Source organism: Dermacentor silvarum, chromosome 7 (genome assembly GCF_013339745.2).
Source record: "Dermacentor silvarum isolate Dsil-2018 chromosome 7, BIME_Dsil_1.4, whole genome shotgun sequence".
Classification (NCBI taxonomy): Eukaryota; Metazoa; Arthropoda; class Arachnida; order Ixodida; family Ixodidae; genus Dermacentor; species Dermacentor silvarum.
In genome coordinates this window covers 26,778,601-26,797,800 of record NC_051160.1, presented here as the reverse complement: position 1 = coordinate 26,797,800, position 19,200 = coordinate 26,778,601, and the positions used below count along the sequence as shown (strand labels likewise).

Sequence of the window (19,200 nt, the reverse complement as noted above, 5' to 3'; positions counted from 1 at the left end):
TTTGTGCCTTGCTATAAAAAATTAGTGAGGCAATGTTGTTGGTTTTTTTTTTTTTGGAAGTCACAAAATATTCTGTGACATGGCAAACGGTGACCTAGCCGACATTGGCAAAATTGCACAAAGAGAATATTAAGAAGCACCAATCAAAAGAATGAAACCACTGAAGGCTTTCATTGAACAATTTAACAGAAATAACTGCATTTATTTGACTCAATGATGAGGTTATACAACCCAAGGTGACATAGAGACCATGAGAGCTGCTGCAGTTGAGGATGTTGAGCTTGATTGATTGGCCCATCTTAGGTTCTTTAACGTACACCTATAGCTAAGTACATGAGTTCTTTCATTCTGCCCGGAACAAAATGTGTTTGGCACAGGTGAGAACCAAAGTTGCGGCATCCTCAGCAGTGCAGTGCTACTTCAAGGTTGACTACATTTGATGTACAGTAGACTACGCTTTAACGGAACTCAAAAGAACAGAAAAACAGTTCCTTTCATCAGAATGGTAATTTGGAAGCGCATAAAAACACGGACACCAGAAGAAACGAAGACGAAGACAAGCGCTTGTCTTCGTCTTCGTTTCTTCTGGTGTCCATGCTTTTATGTGCTTCCAAATTACCATTCCATGATGACAGACCAACAAGCCCACATCGCCACTCTCGTCGCTTTCATCAGAAGTTTCGTTTATGCAAAAGCCAAAAAAATCTCAAAAGGTTGTTGCACTTGAAGTGTAGAGTATTTTGACTTCACTGTGTTGAAAAAAAGAATGTTATTGTACTATGCACAACTTCTTTCACCCAAAGCATTTGTTCATGCGCTCTCACTTTTTGAATGTCACCTGGTGCACAAAGGAATGTGAAAAATAGGCCACATAACGCTGCAGAGCAACCGCTAATGCTATGACAGTGCAACTGGCTGACAGATTGGATTTTCTTGACTATTGGGCATCACCATTTGGCATCACCATTTGACATGTTTGTTGATCTACTCCTGTTTGATATGAAGTACGACAGACGATGAGATAGGTGCACTTTTGGTTCCAGTTCCGTTTAACCGGAGTTCACAAATGGCAGCGTTCTGTTTAAATGAAATTTGCTAACATTGTTCCTATCGGGGGCCAACCAAAGCTGGTGCACCCGTCCTTTTTATCCAGAATTTCGGTTTAAACGAGTTTCGTGTATCTGGAGTCTACTGGACCTGATGCACGGGCGTAGCCAGGCACACAGAGTACATACCTCCCCCCCTCCCCTTCACCTTGTTCCTCATCAAGTGCGTGCCCTCCCCCGAAAAATATTCCTGGCTATGTCACTGATCTGACGCCTTCATTGAGAAACTTTTTGCTTGGGCCTTCCTGATACAAACACACACGAAATGCAGAAGCACCATGGCAGGCAACTGTTCAACTTACTAGAATTCTAGTCGGTGACTGCAGTGAAATTTGAGTTTATAATAAGGCCCTGAAATGCTCTGCAAAAGTTAGCAAAATTAGAAAGAAAAAGAAAAAAGCAAAAAAAAAAAAAACACCAAATGTCAAGTTTGCAACTTCGCAACTCTTCCATCAAGGCTTAAATCACAACCTTGTTAAAGCATCTGAGAGGGTGTTTAATCTGATAAAATCAACGTGTCAAATTAATCTTGTATCTAACAGTTGTCAGTGAAGTGAGTTTAGCAATACTTTATATCATTAACAGAATGGCATAGGTCGCAGGCATAAATAGCATATCAAGTGTTCATTGCTAATATTCTTTTGTGTGCAAGGTTACTGTCATGCTTTTTGCCAATGTTAACAAGCTCCATCTGCACTCACTGAAGTTAAGCTTCTCGCTTATTCAGTTGAGCGAATTCCCCTGAAATCAGTCTAGTCACGACCAAACGAAAGCATATCCTTTGTTTCACACATATTTGGATAGCGAGTATCCAGCTGATGTCCCGAATCTGTTCTTTGTGTGTCCTGATGAATCATAGTTATTAAATGCTTTTTTTCAAAGCAATGAACAAGGGATTCCGCAGTCACCTGCCTTATCTGCTCTATGGGATATCAGATAAGAAGGGAGCGAAATACATGTACCATACAATCTTATCTACCTTCCAGAGTACTTAACACTATATATATAGCCCCCTCCCTGTGATGTCTTATGTGCCCCAAATATAATATCTTGCCATGCTATAAACAGGAGATACAGGCACACAGGAAAGACAATAACCATATAATGGTCGTTCAGGTGCTCAGACTGCAGTGAAAGACCCACCCGATAGCGAATTTCCACGTTACATGCATGAGTGTCCTTGTGTAGACTCATTCTAGATAGATCTGCTACCTTTCCCGAAACATACGTACTATGTGTTTGCGCAGCATGCAACGGGGTAACGATACGGCTGCAAGGAGCAAATTGGCGGTGTGCTGCACTGCTTCAAAACCGCACCATGGTAACAGAGGTAAATTGGGTAACAATGAAGGCTTATCAAGAACTTGAACGAGACAGATGTTCACAGGAAGATGGAGGCTTGAAGCGATTAACAGTGGCTGAACATAGGATGTCCCAGGCTCCAGCAACCTTTCTTGTTCAACCACTGCTTGTCAGCAACTCAGTCCTACGTGCTGCATAGTTAACAATGATTTTGAGCACCTTGAATTTGTAATTCAGCTCACTTTTTTTTATCACGTGCTCCTTTCTTTGTCAACGTTGAAGAGTTTGGCTACATGGGCTTGTTGGTCGGTCATCTTCTAATTTGTTGTGCAGGCACAACGAGATAAACATAAAGGACACATTATCCCATATAATGAAGTAATAAAATATAAAATGTTTGATGACAATATTTAAGCGTGCAACGTTTATATGCTTACAACGAATATTGGGTATAACGAAAGTATTTTTGTATAGAATAAAACTTTATTATAACGAAGTTCGACTATAAATAGTTTTCATGTGACATTTCGAATGCAGCTTCTCACCACGCTAGTACCTGAACATGACAGCCACGATGACGGTGTACCATATTACCAAGCTTACATTGTTTTGCTTTTTGATACAGACCGTCTTTTTTTCCACCAGATTATCAATGTTATCGATTTGTCACCAGCTTTCTCCCAGCTATCATGCATCCCGTTTTTCAAGAAGACAGGCCATTCTACGTGAAGATAACCAAGTACATATTGTTCACAGTCGAGTAGAGTAGACGCCAGCAATATTTCGGTGATGCCATTCAATTTAACAATTAATTGCAATTAGCAAACTTTTTAATTACTGCTACGAATCTCATGCTGTCAATGAAGAAATTGTAGGAAATTGAAAGAAACATAAAGCTGGGATGTTTTCAGCCAGGCACTTTTTGCCCGTTTATTTTTTCCGACTTATAAAGAAAGCTCACGAAAATATTACGTGACTAACCGTCGGCCTGCATTAAAGAGCAGCCCTCTCAAACAAGCTCAATAGCAGTTAGTGGCAGAGCTGGTGCTTTAATTGGCGCGTCCCACCTGCTACAGCACGGCGTGACCGATTGCCCACTAACTCCTGTGGAGCTTGCTTGAGGGTACTGCTTTTTGACCCGTGGGACGTGATATTTTTCTTTTTTTTTTTCATTTTTTTTTCATTTTTCATATTTTTCAATAAAATACATGGGCAAAAAGTACCTGGCTGAAAACATGCCAGTGTTAAGCTTCTTTCAATTTTCGACAAATTCTTCATTGACAGCATGCCATTCAGAACAGTTTTTTAAACTTGGTAAAAGGTTAAACTTGGTAAAAAGTTGTTTAAACTTTTTAAACGGAACAGTTTTTAAACTTAATAAATTGAATGGCATCAGCAAAAAGAATTACTGGCGGCTGCTCTACTCTACTGTGAACAACATGCGCTCAGTTATCTTCGCGCAGAATGGCTCGCCTTATTTTTCTTTAATGCCATGCATTATAGCTGGAACACCCGACATAGGAATCTCCGTGCATTGCACGTCATTATCAAGCACTGCGTGCTAGAAAAGTACAGTTATTCGCCAATTTCACGTCCCGCCCTTACCTTGGTCATATATGAACTGCTTGTGCTCTCCAAAGCCAGTGCTGTCGAGCCATCTGAACACTTCCTCTTGGTCCTGTTGCTTGATGAACTCGTCGCTCTGTCGTATAGCGAGGAACGTCAACACAAGAGTGGCCAGGGCACACAACAGTACCGATGGGAGACGTGCAGCGAGCCATATGGACGGATGTGACATGAACGTGACAGTTATGCCGTTGTCCCTCGACGATCCTGAAAGAAAGGGCAGGGAAAATTTTTGCTCTCACAAACTCAGCCTACTACGGTTTCCGTAATGCTAGCATGCTGTCTGAATGCTCAGGCCACATATAGTAAGAACGCTGAAGAAAAATAAAAGTTCAAGAAAAAAGAGCGTGCGACGATAGTTAAGTTAATGCACGCTAAAGTGGCCTGCTATCGGCAATCATGTCCCATTTACATAACTCTCTGGATCCAAAGGTCAGGCCATGGTTACCATACAAAGTGTTCACGGCTGCTATATCTGTTAACTGTTTGCGGCCCAAACAAGACAGAGGCTCGTAGGAATTAACAGCGGTCGAACAAGGTCTGCAAAGTTTAGACAAGGGGACTTGTCAACAGTGCAACGTCTTTGACTTTTTGTCCTGATGAAGACGAGTCCTTTTGTTGAAGCATTGACTCCATTAGGAGGGGGTGCTTTCTAGGGGGAGGGGGGGGGGGGGGGCAAGAATATTTTCTCCTGCCCTCTATCACCACCTTTGTATGACCATGGAGTGCCAAGTGATAGTGCCCTCCTACACCTTCAATGAACTGGGAGAATCATGTACTGCCCTCCCCCCGAACGGAAAAGTCCTGATGCCACTACTGATTGGCGCCAGCTTGAAACATACTTTGTGCAACCACTGTTTATTACTTGAATTGTTTGCGGGTTTTATATCTCATAAAATGTCTGAGCATGACCCCATATCAGCAATACATTGATGAAAAATAGCGACAAGACGGGACACAAAGAAAGACGGGGACACACAACCTATGCATCTTGCAAACCCATGCCTATCACCGGCATTTTGTGAGCTTTCAACGGGAACGCTCGCAATGTTCATAAAAAGCGAAATATCGTGTATAAGCCGTTTCCTGAACATTTGGCTCGCCGTCCCGACTGTGACGAGGTGTCGACGCAGCTCTTTTTTTTTTTTTTAAGATCAGCAAATCGCACTGGCAACTACTTCAACAGGCGCCGATCACAATCACCATAACTACTTTTAACAACACCGCCGATTGCCGTAGAAACAATGCACTCGTCTGCAGCACTCAGTGATGACATTAGCGCGAAATATATGTGACGTGCCGACGTCTGCGGCGTCTCTTACCCGACTGTCCCTCCATATCTCAGGAAATACTGACGGGCAGGTCCCATGCATGCAGAGCATTTGCCTGTAGGCAATGAGCCGTGACGATTGCGGGGATCGGTCGGTCCACTCCCCAGCGCGTCTTTTCTCCACCGCTCGTCAACGGCGTATTGACAGACTACAACGTCACGAAGGACAGCTCGCGAGTCATCTTTCGACGCTATTCGAGACGAGCGTAAACCAAGACGCGCGTATCGCCCGAAGGCAACTATTGGGTCGTGTGACACACAGACGCACGACACTACGGCGTCTGCTGTCGATGCCGCGAAGCCCAACGTATAGTGTAACTACCCCGTCCCCTCGCAATCCGACGACGCTGAATAACTAAAGCAGGGCACACTCGTCCGAATGCGAGACTTTGCTTGTGGAAACGTCGGCACTTATGACATCGCTCGGCTGATTTAGCTGAGAATGTCTTACGCTATCTGCTACGACACACACAAACACATGCACAAACACAACAGAAAACGGTGCAACTTACGGGGACGACGTTGATTCAGGTTTGTATTCAATAGACGCAGTTTCGTAAAAACATAATGCGCCCCCCCCCCCCCCCCCCCGGCACTACTGCGACCCCGACTAGAGTGACGTAGTGATTAGGGGGGGTAAAACGTGTTTTTGCCCGGGTCGTTCTAGCGGTTATGGCGCAAAAGCGCTACGTTTATCCAAATTAGGGTGTACTAGTACCCAAATAAACGCTAAATAATGATTTGGCTTGGGTTCGTGTATTAAAGCTTATTTTTAAATAGGTGGCGCTAAAGTCCTAAAGTTGGTTCTTTATTCTACATGGCTGCATCTATGGTTGTTTATGCCGGCGTGGCGGCGTGTTCATTTAAAGGATAAGTTTGCTTTAATTCGCAGTCAATAAGAGCAGCCACAGCGCCTGCGAACACACGCCAGCACGCTACTAGTCTAGCGTCATCGGCGTGGTCCGCAAAGTTTAAAAAAAAAAGCTTACGATGGCTACTCAAAAGGCACCGTCGTACGTCGGCTCGGTGAGACTAATATTTGAAGCAGGTAAGTGGTTCTCGCTTATATTTTTGCCGCAACTGCGAGGGTTTTGTTTCACAGCGTGTACTGTGTGCGACATTTCAGGTACCAGGTTGGAGGCTAAACCGCAGACTGTTGCCACAGCGGCCACATACTTTCACCGGTTCTTCCAGGAGTGTTCGCAAGACGATTATGATTTCTACGTACGTGCCGTGGTTCTTCGAATCGATGAAATTTTGGAATAGCTGCTCACTGTGTCTTTTCGGTTTTCGTCTTTGCTAGCTGGTGGCCGCGACAGCGATGTACTTGGCCGGCAAAGTCGAAGAGGACTACCTCAAAATACGAGATGTGGTGAACGTATTCCACAAGTAAGTGCTCAAACCAGGTATACCCGATTGATTGATTCGTGCTAAATTACTGTCCCGAAGCAACACTGTGGCTATGAGAGAGACCGTAGTGGAGGACTATGCAATACTTTTGACTGCCTAGGGACCGTTGACGTGCACGCAAAATCTGTGTTAAAGTAAAATTAAAAGAGCGAAAAAAAAAAAAAAAGGGCACGGACAAGACTGTCGTAAATCTCCGTACGTGAATCCAAGTACACGAGTGCTCTTTTAGCATTCAAAAATTGTGTAAACTAAGCTTTACAGTGAGAGTAAGTGGGTTCCGCTGCCAATTATTTAGTCCAGTTTACATTATTCCATCCGCTTATTATCGTAATATAGGTTTAAACCTGTCCTGCACGACATTGATAGCACTGCCAGAGTGCTTTGAACCAGTCGAATATGCTATAAGAGGTTGTCGAGGGATTGGGCAGGTCTTTAAATGTGTAAAATGCGTAACCTGTGCTATAGTATCATTACAGTGTAGGACGATCACCCAGAGATATTTTTTAAGTGGTTCAAAGGCACCAACTTGTACACGTGGAAATCGGTGTGGAAACACGTTTATACTAAGTTTTTTCCCAAAGAAAATATGTCGAGCTTCGTGGAATGCTCCACGTCTAAGGGAGCTGGGGACGTATTCTGAAACGTTCCACTTCGGCAATATCAACATGGCAATATTTCATGCTGATTGGCTGGTTGAGCAAAAGCGGAAAATAAGTTGCGCCACCTAGTAGTTCCGGTGTACCTCATTTTGACGTCACAGTGTCGGTGGCTGCTCCCGACATTGGATAAACGAACACGCCTGTGTCGTACTACGGCTGGTACATTAGAAAACAACACACCCAAGTTGCACTGCACTCGCACAGTGTACTCTCTCGCGTGATAGTAGTGCATGCTGACATCACGGGTAAGGAGCCGGTTGATTTATTGAACGCGACTATCGCCGAAGTGGAATGTTTCAGAATATGTCCCCTGGTGGCTTCTTGTACCTAGAAGGCCCTGTGTACCCACCTCCGCTAAATGAGACCAGCTAATGTTTGATCTCTCTTCGGATTTCATTCACGTGGATCAAGTGCCTCATGCACAGCGAACAGTTTGGCATCGTCGGGCAAATTGTCAATATGCCAGTGCTCATGGACCAAATGGTAATGAGTCATCTGCTGGACATTTCTGACAACACATCCATTTATGTCCACCTGAAGAAGATGCAAGTTCTAAAGTAGGAATACAAGTAGGGCATGGTGCTGGGCATGAAGAAGACTAGATGGTCTTCTTGAACAAACACAGACTGACTATGCGCCTCAGCCAAGCCATCATCGCTGTGGAGTGAGCAGCTCAAAACAGGTGTGTCCATCCTCTTGTTCAACATGCAGAGTCTTGACGCTTATGCCCCCTACTTTGAAGTATTGTCCAAAATATTGTGACGTAGAGAGTAGGCAAGTTTATATTTACGAAATATATACAGAGAAGGTCACAGACAAGATGGCAGAATAACAACAGCCATGAATGTGCTTCTTCAGTCGTCATCTTCGTTGTCCTGCTGAGCACCTTCTTCAGAATGCGAGAATGAAATGACCTTGTAGCGGCAGCAGCATTGGCGTCGCATGAGAATTACGTAGACGCTCACGTCTACACGAAGCACGAGCGGCTGGCATGCACCGGCACGGGCTAGTGTTCCGAAACGGATTAAAAATGCTAGGCTAAGAGATTGGGTGTCGGCTTTTCCTCTCCCGCGAGAGCCCTGCGACTTTACCGGTCTATGTGGTCGCTCGTCGCCACAGTTTGATGACCTCGGACGTGGTACTGCCATACGCTCCTGTGGTAGAGACGACATGGACCAGATCAACGCTACGAGAGCTCAAGGCCAGAACCCTTCTGAGGAACGCAATGAGCCCTCCTGTGCGGCCGTCGCTGTCCGCCTCCCACAGTACTGGGACCAGCATCCCTCGGCGTTGTTTCTTCAGGCCGAATCGCAATTTCAAGTTGCTGGTATCCGCTCTCAAGCCTCAAAGTTTCATTATGCCGTTGCAGCACTCTCGCCCGCCGCCATTGACGAAGTAGCAGATTTGTTGAACGCCCCATTGTCTACTGTCGCCTATGACGATCTCAAGGCAGCCCTGCTACAGCGCACAGCAGCTTCAGAGCGTTCTCGCATCCAGCAGCTTCTGTCCGCTGAAGAACTCGGCGACCGACGCCCTAGTCAACTTCTTCGCCGAATGAGGCAGCTGCTCGGAGACAACGCGAGATCCATCGACGACACGCTATTGCACGAATTGTTTTTGCAATGACTCCGGGCTAATGTGCAGATGGTCCTGGCGACAGCCTCTACCATGGATCTTACCGGACTTGCTGCTTCGGCTGACAAAGTCATGGAAGTAGCTACCCCAGCCATCGCAGCCACGACACCGTTTCCGGGTGACAATACAACCGCCCTGCAAACCCTTCCCTGCTCTTCAGCAGCGCAATCTGTGCTTGTCTCCTTGTGTGAGCGCCTGGAACGCATCATCTGTGGAGCGGAACATCGCCGCACGGGCACCCGCAATGAAACATCACCTGCAACGTCTGGCGTTTGCTACTACCACTGCCGTTTTGGAAACGACGCTCGTCGCTGTCGGTGTCCCTGCGCTTGGCAGGGAAACAGGCCGGCCGACCTCTAACGGCGACAAGTGGTCCGGCCCAACACACAAGTCGCCTTTTCTACGTGACAGACAGAGTTACGGGACAACGGTCAAGCAACGGTCAAAGCAGAAAAGCGTTTCCTGCAAGTGAAAACGAACAGAATGCATTTTTAAGCAAAAAAAAGCGAACAATAAAATGTCATAAACGTAATCGCTTTGTTAGTACTACGAATTAAGCGAACTATTTTAAGTCAAGCAAAGCCAATCACAGCTAAGTGCTCTTAAATGTTTTTTTTTTTTTTCGTGATTCACTTTAAAACCGCGAGTTCACCTGTGTAAAATAGCAAAAAAATCAGTCGAAGGACAGCAAGTTTACTCTGCGATCATCTGCTGCACGCTGGTTTGAGTTGGGCTGACATTGGAGATCTATTTCTATCGTTGCCAGAAGCAACTTACCGACGACATGGCCGGCGGCAGTATACGTCTCGCACAGGTTGCATATTGACCGAAGCGAAAATGTTTTCTTCGTACACTCTGCAAGATTTTTCGCAACTTGTGGCCGCAGCTTCCTGAGAAGGGTTCGTTGCGAGCACTTTTTCCAATATACAGATGTCTTCTGCTGTGCAGCGCGAGTGCGCATACATAGCTCTCGGAGCAGTCATGCTTACCGCCTCAGAGATAACAGCTTTGGATGGCTGCGGCTTGTATGGGTCTCCTGGCTATCTCGCGATTTCTCGTCACCCGGCTTGGGGGCCCACGCTAGTTTTCGATTTTTGGGTCTTGGGTTAACGCGAACGCAACAACCCGACTGGCTTGGGTTCTGTGCATGCGCACTTGGGGCCCGCAATTCTCTTATGTCCCCAAGCCGCTTGAGCCCCCGATTCTCAAACTCTCTATTGTGTTGGCTGCTTACATCACATCATTAGTAATGTAAAAGAAAGTAATATCCCTGTCACATGGCCACACGCAAACTCCGTTGAGCATGAAACTTCCTAATGGAGATTTACAAAAAGGGAGTGGCAGCTGTGTCACATAGCGCATTACAAGCTTTCCACGGGAGTCGCATGGGATACAAACAGTGCTGCGGTGCTTCTCTCCGCGTGCAAAATTTCAGTTATGTAGTTGCCCTTAAAGCAATCTATACGCAGTATATAGTCCAATAAAATCATAGCTAGAAAGTGTGCTATATGTTAAAAGCGATGCTGGTCACACTGTGCTCTTGTTTTGGTGCATGGGTGCACGTTGTTAGACCAGTGCATGACTGGGCTTCTTCGATTTTCAGAGTTCTGGCAGCCCGCTGGCAGCCAACTAGTGCCGGTTCTGATAGGAAGTCATGTGGGCTGGGATCCCAAGACAACCCGGAGCTTCCCGAAGTTTGCAAAATCGAACGCCGGGACAGCGCTGGCCGCGAGAGAAATGTAAACGTGCTACCAACATGGCAGCGACCGGCTTGGGCGGGCGCGTTCGGCGTAGTCGGCCCATTTTAGCATTGCCACCTTGGAAATATATAGTTGCATTCAGGAATACAACTACTTTTGCGAGATTTCGCGCAACTCAGCACAGGACGCGCGCACTGTGCAGCTCACTTTGCACAGTGCAACAAACGGCGTGCGACGCGTCCGATTCCAAGACGCGAAATGGCACCTAAGTGATCGCTCGAGGATGCCTGCTCGTATAGCGATCACGTCAGCCACCAAACACATTTGACATCATTTGACAAGACACGAAAAAGCAGGATATCGGGTACATCTAGTTATATGCATAAAATTTAGTACATGCTCGAATTCGATTTCAGAAAGGTTGTTTCAGCTGATGGTGCTCCTCATAATTCTGCTCCTGAGCTCAAGGAGCTGGGGCTGCGGCTGGCGCGTGAGAATGTACGCCACCTGTAAACTGCGAAAAGCTTCACACAAAAAATAGTATTAGTTGATAATGAGAGCAATAATCAAGCTAATGTACGTGTGGTCATTATTCATCTCAACAAGTACATTCCTTTAACATCAACGGCCTATATATATATAGTTAGAACGCATCGGTTTCGAGCTGCCACCCGAGATACGGAGAGACGGAGCGAACACGGGTTAGCTGCGATGCCTACGCTAACAGCCGAAGAAAGACATATATCGTCGCATATACGCGAGCATATTGAAAACGGATACCACCAGAAAAAGACATGAACTGATAAGGCACCGCAATGTGCGGGAATGAGCGTCTACAACTTCAGCAACTTGCGCGGAACATGATGAAGATACCATGCAAGCATGATCGAGAGCGCAGCACACTGTGTACCGTCGAGAACAAGCATTCACAGGACACAAACAAAAGAAAGCTTCAAATGGTTCGCCGCCGCTCGTATGGCACTGCCTTGCAAGGCGGAACGATGTGTCAGAATCCTAGTAAGATAAATCTAGAAGTGATGCAATCAGCGATCCACGCACCGTGCCAACATCGGGAATCTCTCCGACAAGTACGCGAGTCCAAAAGCACGCCAGCCGGGGCGGCGCGCACTAGCGTTCGACGCAAGCCAGTTGTCTGAGCTAGGTAAAAGCCCTCAAGCGCCCGCATTGCAATCCGTCAAGTCCCCACAAAGATGGCGGCGAGCGCTCATCGCCTCTTTTTGTCGTCTGCTAGCCAGAGAACTTCCAAAGAGCTGCCGGACCAAAATCGTCCTGGCTGGTTCTGACAGCCCGCGGGTAGCCAGAAGCTTCCAGCCCGAGTAAAACGAACGCATGGCGGAACTGCGTCACGCGGTGGGCGGAGCAACCCGAGAAAAACGAAGGCGCTCTGGCTGGCTCTGGCAGCCCGCGGGTAGCCAAGTGGAAAATCGAAGAAGCCCACTGACTGCGAGTTGTTGTAGTGGGATGTGAAATTGTGCGTGCTCGCGATGAGCTAGGCTTGTGTCACAGTACTGCTTCCAGATGAGTGACGAAGCTGAAGTCAAAAAGAAGGTCATGCTCGGAGTGCACAGACAATGACGCCCAAAGCGCACAGACAAACAAACGAAATGGAAGAATGACATTTCTCCATGCTGCATGGTGAAACATCGGTGTACAGGGCACAGGCACTGATGTCCTTAAAAACAGATTAAAAACTTCCATGGCATGGTGTATTACGCAAGGAAAGAAAGTTAATATTGATAACATTTATAAGTGAGGTAGTTATGACGATTTTGTTTGCGCGATTGTCTTCGTAGCTGTAGCTATCTGGAAACAAGAGTACTCCATCCAGCTGTAATAGTCATTGCCGAACTCCCTTTGCCGACAGCTCCATTAACCCCTTAGCTGTTTCGGACGAGCTCAGCTCGTCTCAGCTCAGCTTGGCACACTCGTCCGAGTGTAGCTCGTCTGCTCGAGATATGTCCTTTTGAGGGTTTTGAACAAGACATGCTCGTTTGCAAGCTAGTTGGTGTGTCGCTTCTCAGATGGCAGTACTGGACAGGTAATTTGTTTTTTCCACGACATACTTTGTTGTTTTTCAAAGGCCGTTTCATATTTCTTTGTGGGGAAACTCTGTGTTGGCGTCCGGTGGTGGCAACGCATGTGTTTCTAGTTCGTCGTCGCAGACAAGAAGCATTTCGCCATCGTGCAGCTCTTCGGACGATAGGGATTCTGAAACTGAAGTTTACTTCGATTCTGGAAGCAAACAGTAGCGATGACTTCGAAATTAGTAGTTCATCAGATGAACAAGACTGCGCGTCATTGGCGGGGCATCGATTTGAAGAACCTTTCCACGAAGGCTCCTCGTCTTTCGTTTTTGGGCGTCCCGGTTAAGGCGTTCAATATAACATTGCCTGATGACTTGATAAAACTTTTCTTTTTTAGCTGTGTTTTATATTGTTGATTACCAGCAGGTAGCTGGCCTCCTTTATCATGAGCAATATTAAACTTTAATATGCTGATTTGACTTAGTATGTGCTTGAATTTGTTTTCAACACCGATAACTTGCTTTTTAGAAGGAAAATATTCAATATCAGATTTTAAAAAAATAAGCAGTTTTGGCACAGAAATTGGCAAAATAATAAAACAGTTAAGCGGTTAAACGTCCGTAGCAGGAGAAACCGTGCGACACCGCGAGCATCTCCTTTGAGATAAAGATGACTGAGTTCAAAGGAGTTCGCGGGTGCCTGTGCTTCGTTCAGTACACATACAGAGCTGTAATCCTAGCCACAACAAGACATCATAAGTGTGCATCTCGTCGGCTGTCACCCCAGCTAGTCGTCACTCCCCACGTTGAGAACTGGTGGTTTGTCAGGGAAATTGATACTTCAATCATTTATTGTTACGTCTTGTACTTCTTGACACACACGCCGCTTCTGATGATTGGGCAAAGTTCAAAAACACCACCAAGAACAAGAATAGGAAAGAAAAGATGCGAGGCACAAGCTCACTAGTGTTCAAAAGCTACGGACTTAAGCTTTTTGTCTGGGGTTCCCAAATCTTAGGAGAGTAAAGTTGGATTCTTATCCCTTGCAGCCACTTCACAATGCCATGCAACCAATAACACTTTCCTTACCACGGCACTAAGCATCGATCACCGGTGACCGAAGTTTTTGGGCACCTATTATAAAAAAAACCCTGCGCTCCTGGACTCGTAGCGCCATCTTGGTGATTGCATACAAAGTAGAGTTTCCATTTCTGTGCGGTTCACATTTTTACCTCACGGCGGCGCGCGAGCTCAAAGGTTGAGGTGCACTTGAGCGATGTGATGGGGCGTCGACATCCGGTACCATGCGCACTCGAAAGAAAGCAGTTTCACTTGATCCCTTGATCCCGACATTTCTAAAAGCGATCTTTTGGACTTTTCGAGCAGTGATGACTCGGACATCGATGTTGCGTCGTCGGAGTTTTGTTCGGATGAGGAAACTTCAGCAGATCAGCTGGGAACATCAGTTATTACCCCCTGGCAAGTTTCATTTTCGCCTCCCGTTTTGTTTATTGATATCTACAGCCGATTCAATTCCCCTGTTCTTGTCCAAACTATTATTTCTTTATTAATGGTGTGTCCACTTCATTTGGACAAGACGTGCTGCCACCAGTTTCGGCCCCAGAGAGATCGGGAATTGAACTCGGGATGACACTCCGTCGGGGTCCAAAGCGGCTGGCAAGAGCTCTCGATTTCTTTCACCTGTCCTTTACGGCGGAGGTCGTTCATGCTATATATAAAGACCAACAAATATGCACGGACACATATCCTTGGCAAACCGACATAGAGAATTTTTTTCGCTGAAGATCATTAGGAAAGTTGGCCGTGAATTTCATTAATTATTTGTGTTTGTTAATTTTTATTAAATATTTTGTAATTACTGTTTCTTTTCCGAAATGTACTTTTGAGATGTGCGTTTAGTACTCGTGTTTTTGTGTACAATAATATGCTGTAAATTAATCTTTTCCTTGAAAAAGAAATTGTAAGTAGGACCAACCAAGAACTTGAATGTTTCACTATGTGTCATGTAATTTTCCTTAAATCAAAGAGTACTTTATCTATGGGTATAATTCTTTAAAGAAATGCTGCCAAGGAACATATCAACAATTTGTTTATTTTGGAATTTATCTAAAAATTTTTGCCAGAGATGTTACTTCTTACTGAACTTTTATTCATTTTCTGGTTTTTTTTGTTTAAGAATTTTTCATACAAATAAATGTTTTGTATTTTTGTAAATAAATGTTATTTGAAAGGACGTTCATTTACCTTCACTTTATATACTGCATGACACTGTAAACTTATTAGCTGTTGCACAAAAATTTCCTATCTCAAACATTAAAAAAACAGCCAATTTCCCCATGGTAAGGAAAGGGGTAAAATGGGGCTATTAACTCGCGTCTATGATTATGAACTTGCATTTCTGATGATGCTTATTGTGAAGAAAATATGTGGGTTCATTGTAGTGATGTATTGAGTGAAACGGAGGCTGGCACCTGCATGGAAACATCTGCTTCATTAATCACATTACTTTATCACGATACATTTCGACATACATTGCATTTGCATCATTAGCGTTATATTTGCAGAACTTTTTAATTCATATTTGTGCAAACATCAGGGAAAGCTTTGCTAAAAGGCGAACTTCAACGAAGTTTTATTTGTCTAAATTAATTATTAGTTGTAAATGGGTAGTATATACTACTGAAGCAATTTTGGCAAAGCTGCAGGACTGGTAATTTTCCAATTTTCTTGCTAGCAGCAGATGATGCATGCTTCGGGTCGTTAGCAGATATGACTCGAAACCTAGCACGTAGCCTCCCAAGATTTTACGGCACGCCGTGGGCAGCTCCTAATCTCGTCCTGATCCTGGTCTATTTTTGGGTGCCTTTCGTGACACGTCCACTCATATTTCAAGAATAAAATTTTGCACAGAGGTCGGTCTATATCTACACTGTCTGAAACGGCTTTTTACCTGGCCCAAGGTTTTGTTGCCCTGGGCCTTCGACACCAATTCCTACATGAGCGTGACATCTGCTGATCTTAATATAAACAGTGATTTGCATGCTGTGTGCAATAACATTTATAAAATGCAATTTTTTTCCCTGGATAATAGTCATAATTTTTCTCTTTTAGGGCTCTTCACAGCGCAATTTATATTTGAGATTAGCGTTTTGATGATTTGGATAGCACTCAGTCATGGTACTAATTGGCCAACGATGCCCTTCCGCCATCAAAAGCTATCAATTATCACCAGTCAAGGGTGGGAGGAGATCAGATAAAATGGTGACGTTGGGAATTTACGGGCGTAATGTAGATACAGCCTGTACTGAATGGCAGTAACTGTAAATTGCTGGGAGAGGTCCTTATCCTGCAGTTAACCTAATTTTATCGGTGATGAGTGATGTTGTGTGACATTGTCTTGAGTGATTCCTGCATCAATAAATTTTTTGCAGGAGTGCCTATCCAAAATCTGACCCTCTGCCGCTGGCAGACGAGTACTGGTGCCTGCGCGACGCCATTGTCCAGTGTGAGCTGCTCATGCTGAGAGTCTTGCAGTTTAAAGTCTCCGTCGACCATCCGCACCGGGTGAGTTCACCTCATTGTTCCACAGTCCTAGCAAAACACGGTATTAGCAAGAAGACTGTGCGCAAGTTGCACCTTAAAATAATGTTTCTCACATAGATTCTAAAAGAAATTCTGAGAGGTCTGCACGACTTCCAGCTGCTGCATATTGACAAACAGCTGCAAGTATCTCTTCTTTCACCTCATTGGCTGCCTTATGACTGCCTTGGCACGACGAGGGGATGAAGTCTACAGCACTTGTGTATCTGGTAAGAGGTTGTAGAGGAAATGGTCTTGGTTGGCGAAATAATTTCTCTAATGTAAGCAAGGTGTATGCAAACTGCCATGCCGTTACTTTCCACCTAGGTGTAACAGAACTTGTATATTGGATTGTTCCATTTAATTTCCCATTCCTTCTGTATTGTATGTTACATCGTATGATGGGTCTCGACAACGGCTGTGTGTGAGCCAATGATAAAGAATGAAAAGTGAAGAAAGAATATTTTAGTATCCTAAAGCAACAAACCTCTCGTTCAGCAGCAAGACATTTCTTCCAGGACAAACTTTTGTCAACTGCAATGTTTTCACTTTGAGAAGAGTGAATTGGTTCCTCTTGTGAGACTCTGGTGTAGCTTGGAGTTAGCATAAGATTGCTCTACAGCCATCAGCACAAGCATATGCGCTCCACTAAAACGACGTTTGTTTTCAGTACCTACTTCACTACCTTCGGTCATTGAGTGACTGGCTTGGTCCACTGACCTGCGGTGGAGGCGGAGGAGCACGCAGCGGTGCACCGTGCCCGATTCCTCTATCACAAGTGGCATGGTCACTTCTGTGTGACATGTACATGCAGCCCACCTGCCTGCGGCATCCTCCACAGGAGCTGGCAGTGGCCGTCCTCCAGGTGGCTCTGCTCGCCTATGACGTGCGAGTGCCACACGGAGAGGACAGTGTCCTCAGCTGGTACGAAACGCTCTGCGACAACCTGTCTCGAGAGAAGCTTGCTGACCTCATCATGGACGTCATTCAGGTTTATGATACTGAAGGACAGTAATAAACATCACCACTGTCGTCTAGACTGACTCAAAGCCCCTATTGCATTGTCAGCTACAGTTCTGGATCCAAGGCTAGCTGCAATGAAATGTCATGTACTACGGACCATAAGAACCGTGGCCACTTAACGGAAATCGACATAAAACTAAGGGGAGGAAAGGGCAAGGTGGGGACAAGGTTAGCGCTCATCTTGTTCCTTCCTCCTCTTATTTATATGTCGATTGGCGCTAAGTGGCCATAGTTCTTATGGTCCGTAGTACAGCAAGGTTATTTACTTGCCCAGCGACCTTGCCCAGATTATTTGAGTTGCAATGTGAAATTTTCTTGCAGTTGGCTTTTGATTGCACTGTGACATCCGAAACCGAAAGCCCCTGTTCTGAGCTTGAAATGGACTCGGGCAGTGGGAACCAACTTCAAGTCTGTTGGGATCGCAAAAATTCCCTCGCTTGCTCATCGGAATGGTGAATCGGCAGCCACCACATGACGATGCTGAGTTGATGTCAATGGCACATTGATCATGTGATGTTCTGCACGTCTTGAATTAAATATGGCCAAAGGTTATTAATAAAACAGCAGCAAGTATAAGCGAGGAGATTGCCCCAGGCCATAGCAGCAAGTGTGCACATGCGCGAGGCATGTGCCCTGCCAAGGCCAAGTTTAATCGTCCAGTGCACGGTGATGATTGCCGGTGGTACAAACAAGTATGGTGTTCATGACTTCATTTCACATGCCACGCATTCTGTGCCAGTTTATAAAGTTCAGTTATCAAATAGCATTTTGTCTGCACTCTGTGCTTCCTCTGCTACTATACTCTTCTTGTTACATCCAACATGTGTTCCTGTATACTGGGCTGGCTCGACCAATGCCAGCACCTGGCTCTGCGTTCCAATAGCCTGGGCTGCTTTGCTGGCTGTTCTTAGTGATAGCTCACTACAGACGCTGGCATCTGGTTGTAAATTGTCACATATGACGTGGTCATGTGCCCGCTCCCGCACTCTTACAAAGGCTGTGTTGCTGACTGTTCATAGACATTTAATACCGACCACGCCACTGTGGCCAGCCTTCTGCACCACCGCAGACAAACTGTTATGGACGCCAAGTCGCTTCAAGGGTTCGCTCGGCTGACATGGTTGTACGTGTCTGGATGGGGAACTGCAGACAAAAGGACAAGGATGAGACGGAGAAACACCAGAGTGTGTAGTGATGACAGACCTAGTGACACTGTGGTGTTAACGGCCTTCGGCGAAAACCTCTCGGCATCTCGCAGGGTCTGGCTGATTTCTCCAGTCTTGTGCAGTCTCGCCAGTATTGCTTTGTTTGCCTCTGTTCTTTAGGTGTAATCTAGCATAGCTACCATTTGAGCTGGGACTGAAACCTTAAGACTTCAAATGATCGTTAGGTAATGAAGTTAGATGAGCAAAATGTCCCATGGGGAATCGATGCTGGCCAGGAAGCGCTATGGCAGTTTGAGTGCAGCTAAAATTTGCTGACGCGTTTTGGTAGAGAGGCACCGAACATGAAATTTTGTATGCTAACAGATGTGCGCCTGAGTCAACACTTGCTCACACCTGATGCTTCCAGCCAAACTCTGTCCATGGCTATGCGTTTTCCGAGGAGCACATGTAATCTTGCGTTCTAGCATGCCGGTGCTGGGTCAGGTCGGACACTAGACACATGTACATCAAGATGAGCTGTGAATTTGCCGACGCAAATCTGCAGCATGTCCTGCTGAAGAGCATCTCGTCTACCTCCTAGGCTGTGTGTTACAGTGCTG

The 19,200-nt window shown here is 45.5% G+C and overlaps 2 protein-coding genes and 1 pseudogene across 2 annotated transcripts in view; 2 read left to right on the top strand and 1 right to left on the bottom strand.

The window, feature by feature from the left end:
* Window positions 1–5,853, bottom strand: part of LOC119457803 (apoptosis-resistant E3 ubiquitin protein ligase 1-like) — an 83,627-nt gene extending 77,774 nt beyond the window's left edge. The window contains 2 exon segments of the mRNA XM_037719535.2: window positions 4,014–4,241; window positions 5,357–5,853. Of these exon segments, the coding sequence (XP_037575463.1) occupies window positions 4,014–4,241; window positions 5,357–5,372 (244 nt within the window). The 5' untranslated portion in view covers window positions 5,373–5,853.
* A 142-nt stretch (window positions 5,854–5,995) lies between these two features.
* LOC119457807 (cyclin-Q-like) lies at window positions 5,996–17,449 on the top strand. The gene is made up of 5 exons (XM_037719539.2): window positions 5,996–6,412; window positions 6,491–6,588; window positions 6,668–6,753; window positions 16,265–16,397; window positions 17,083–17,449. The coding sequence occupies exons 1-5, from the start codon at window positions 6,355–6,357 to the stop codon at window positions 17,425–17,427; spliced, it is 720 nt and encodes a 239-aa protein (XP_037575467.1). The 5' UTR covers window positions 5,996–6,354; the 3' UTR covers window positions 17,428–17,449.
* LOC125946664 (uncharacterized) lies at window positions 8,532–9,978 on the top strand (annotated as a pseudogene).
* Window positions 17,450–19,200: the final 1,751 nt, after the last annotated feature.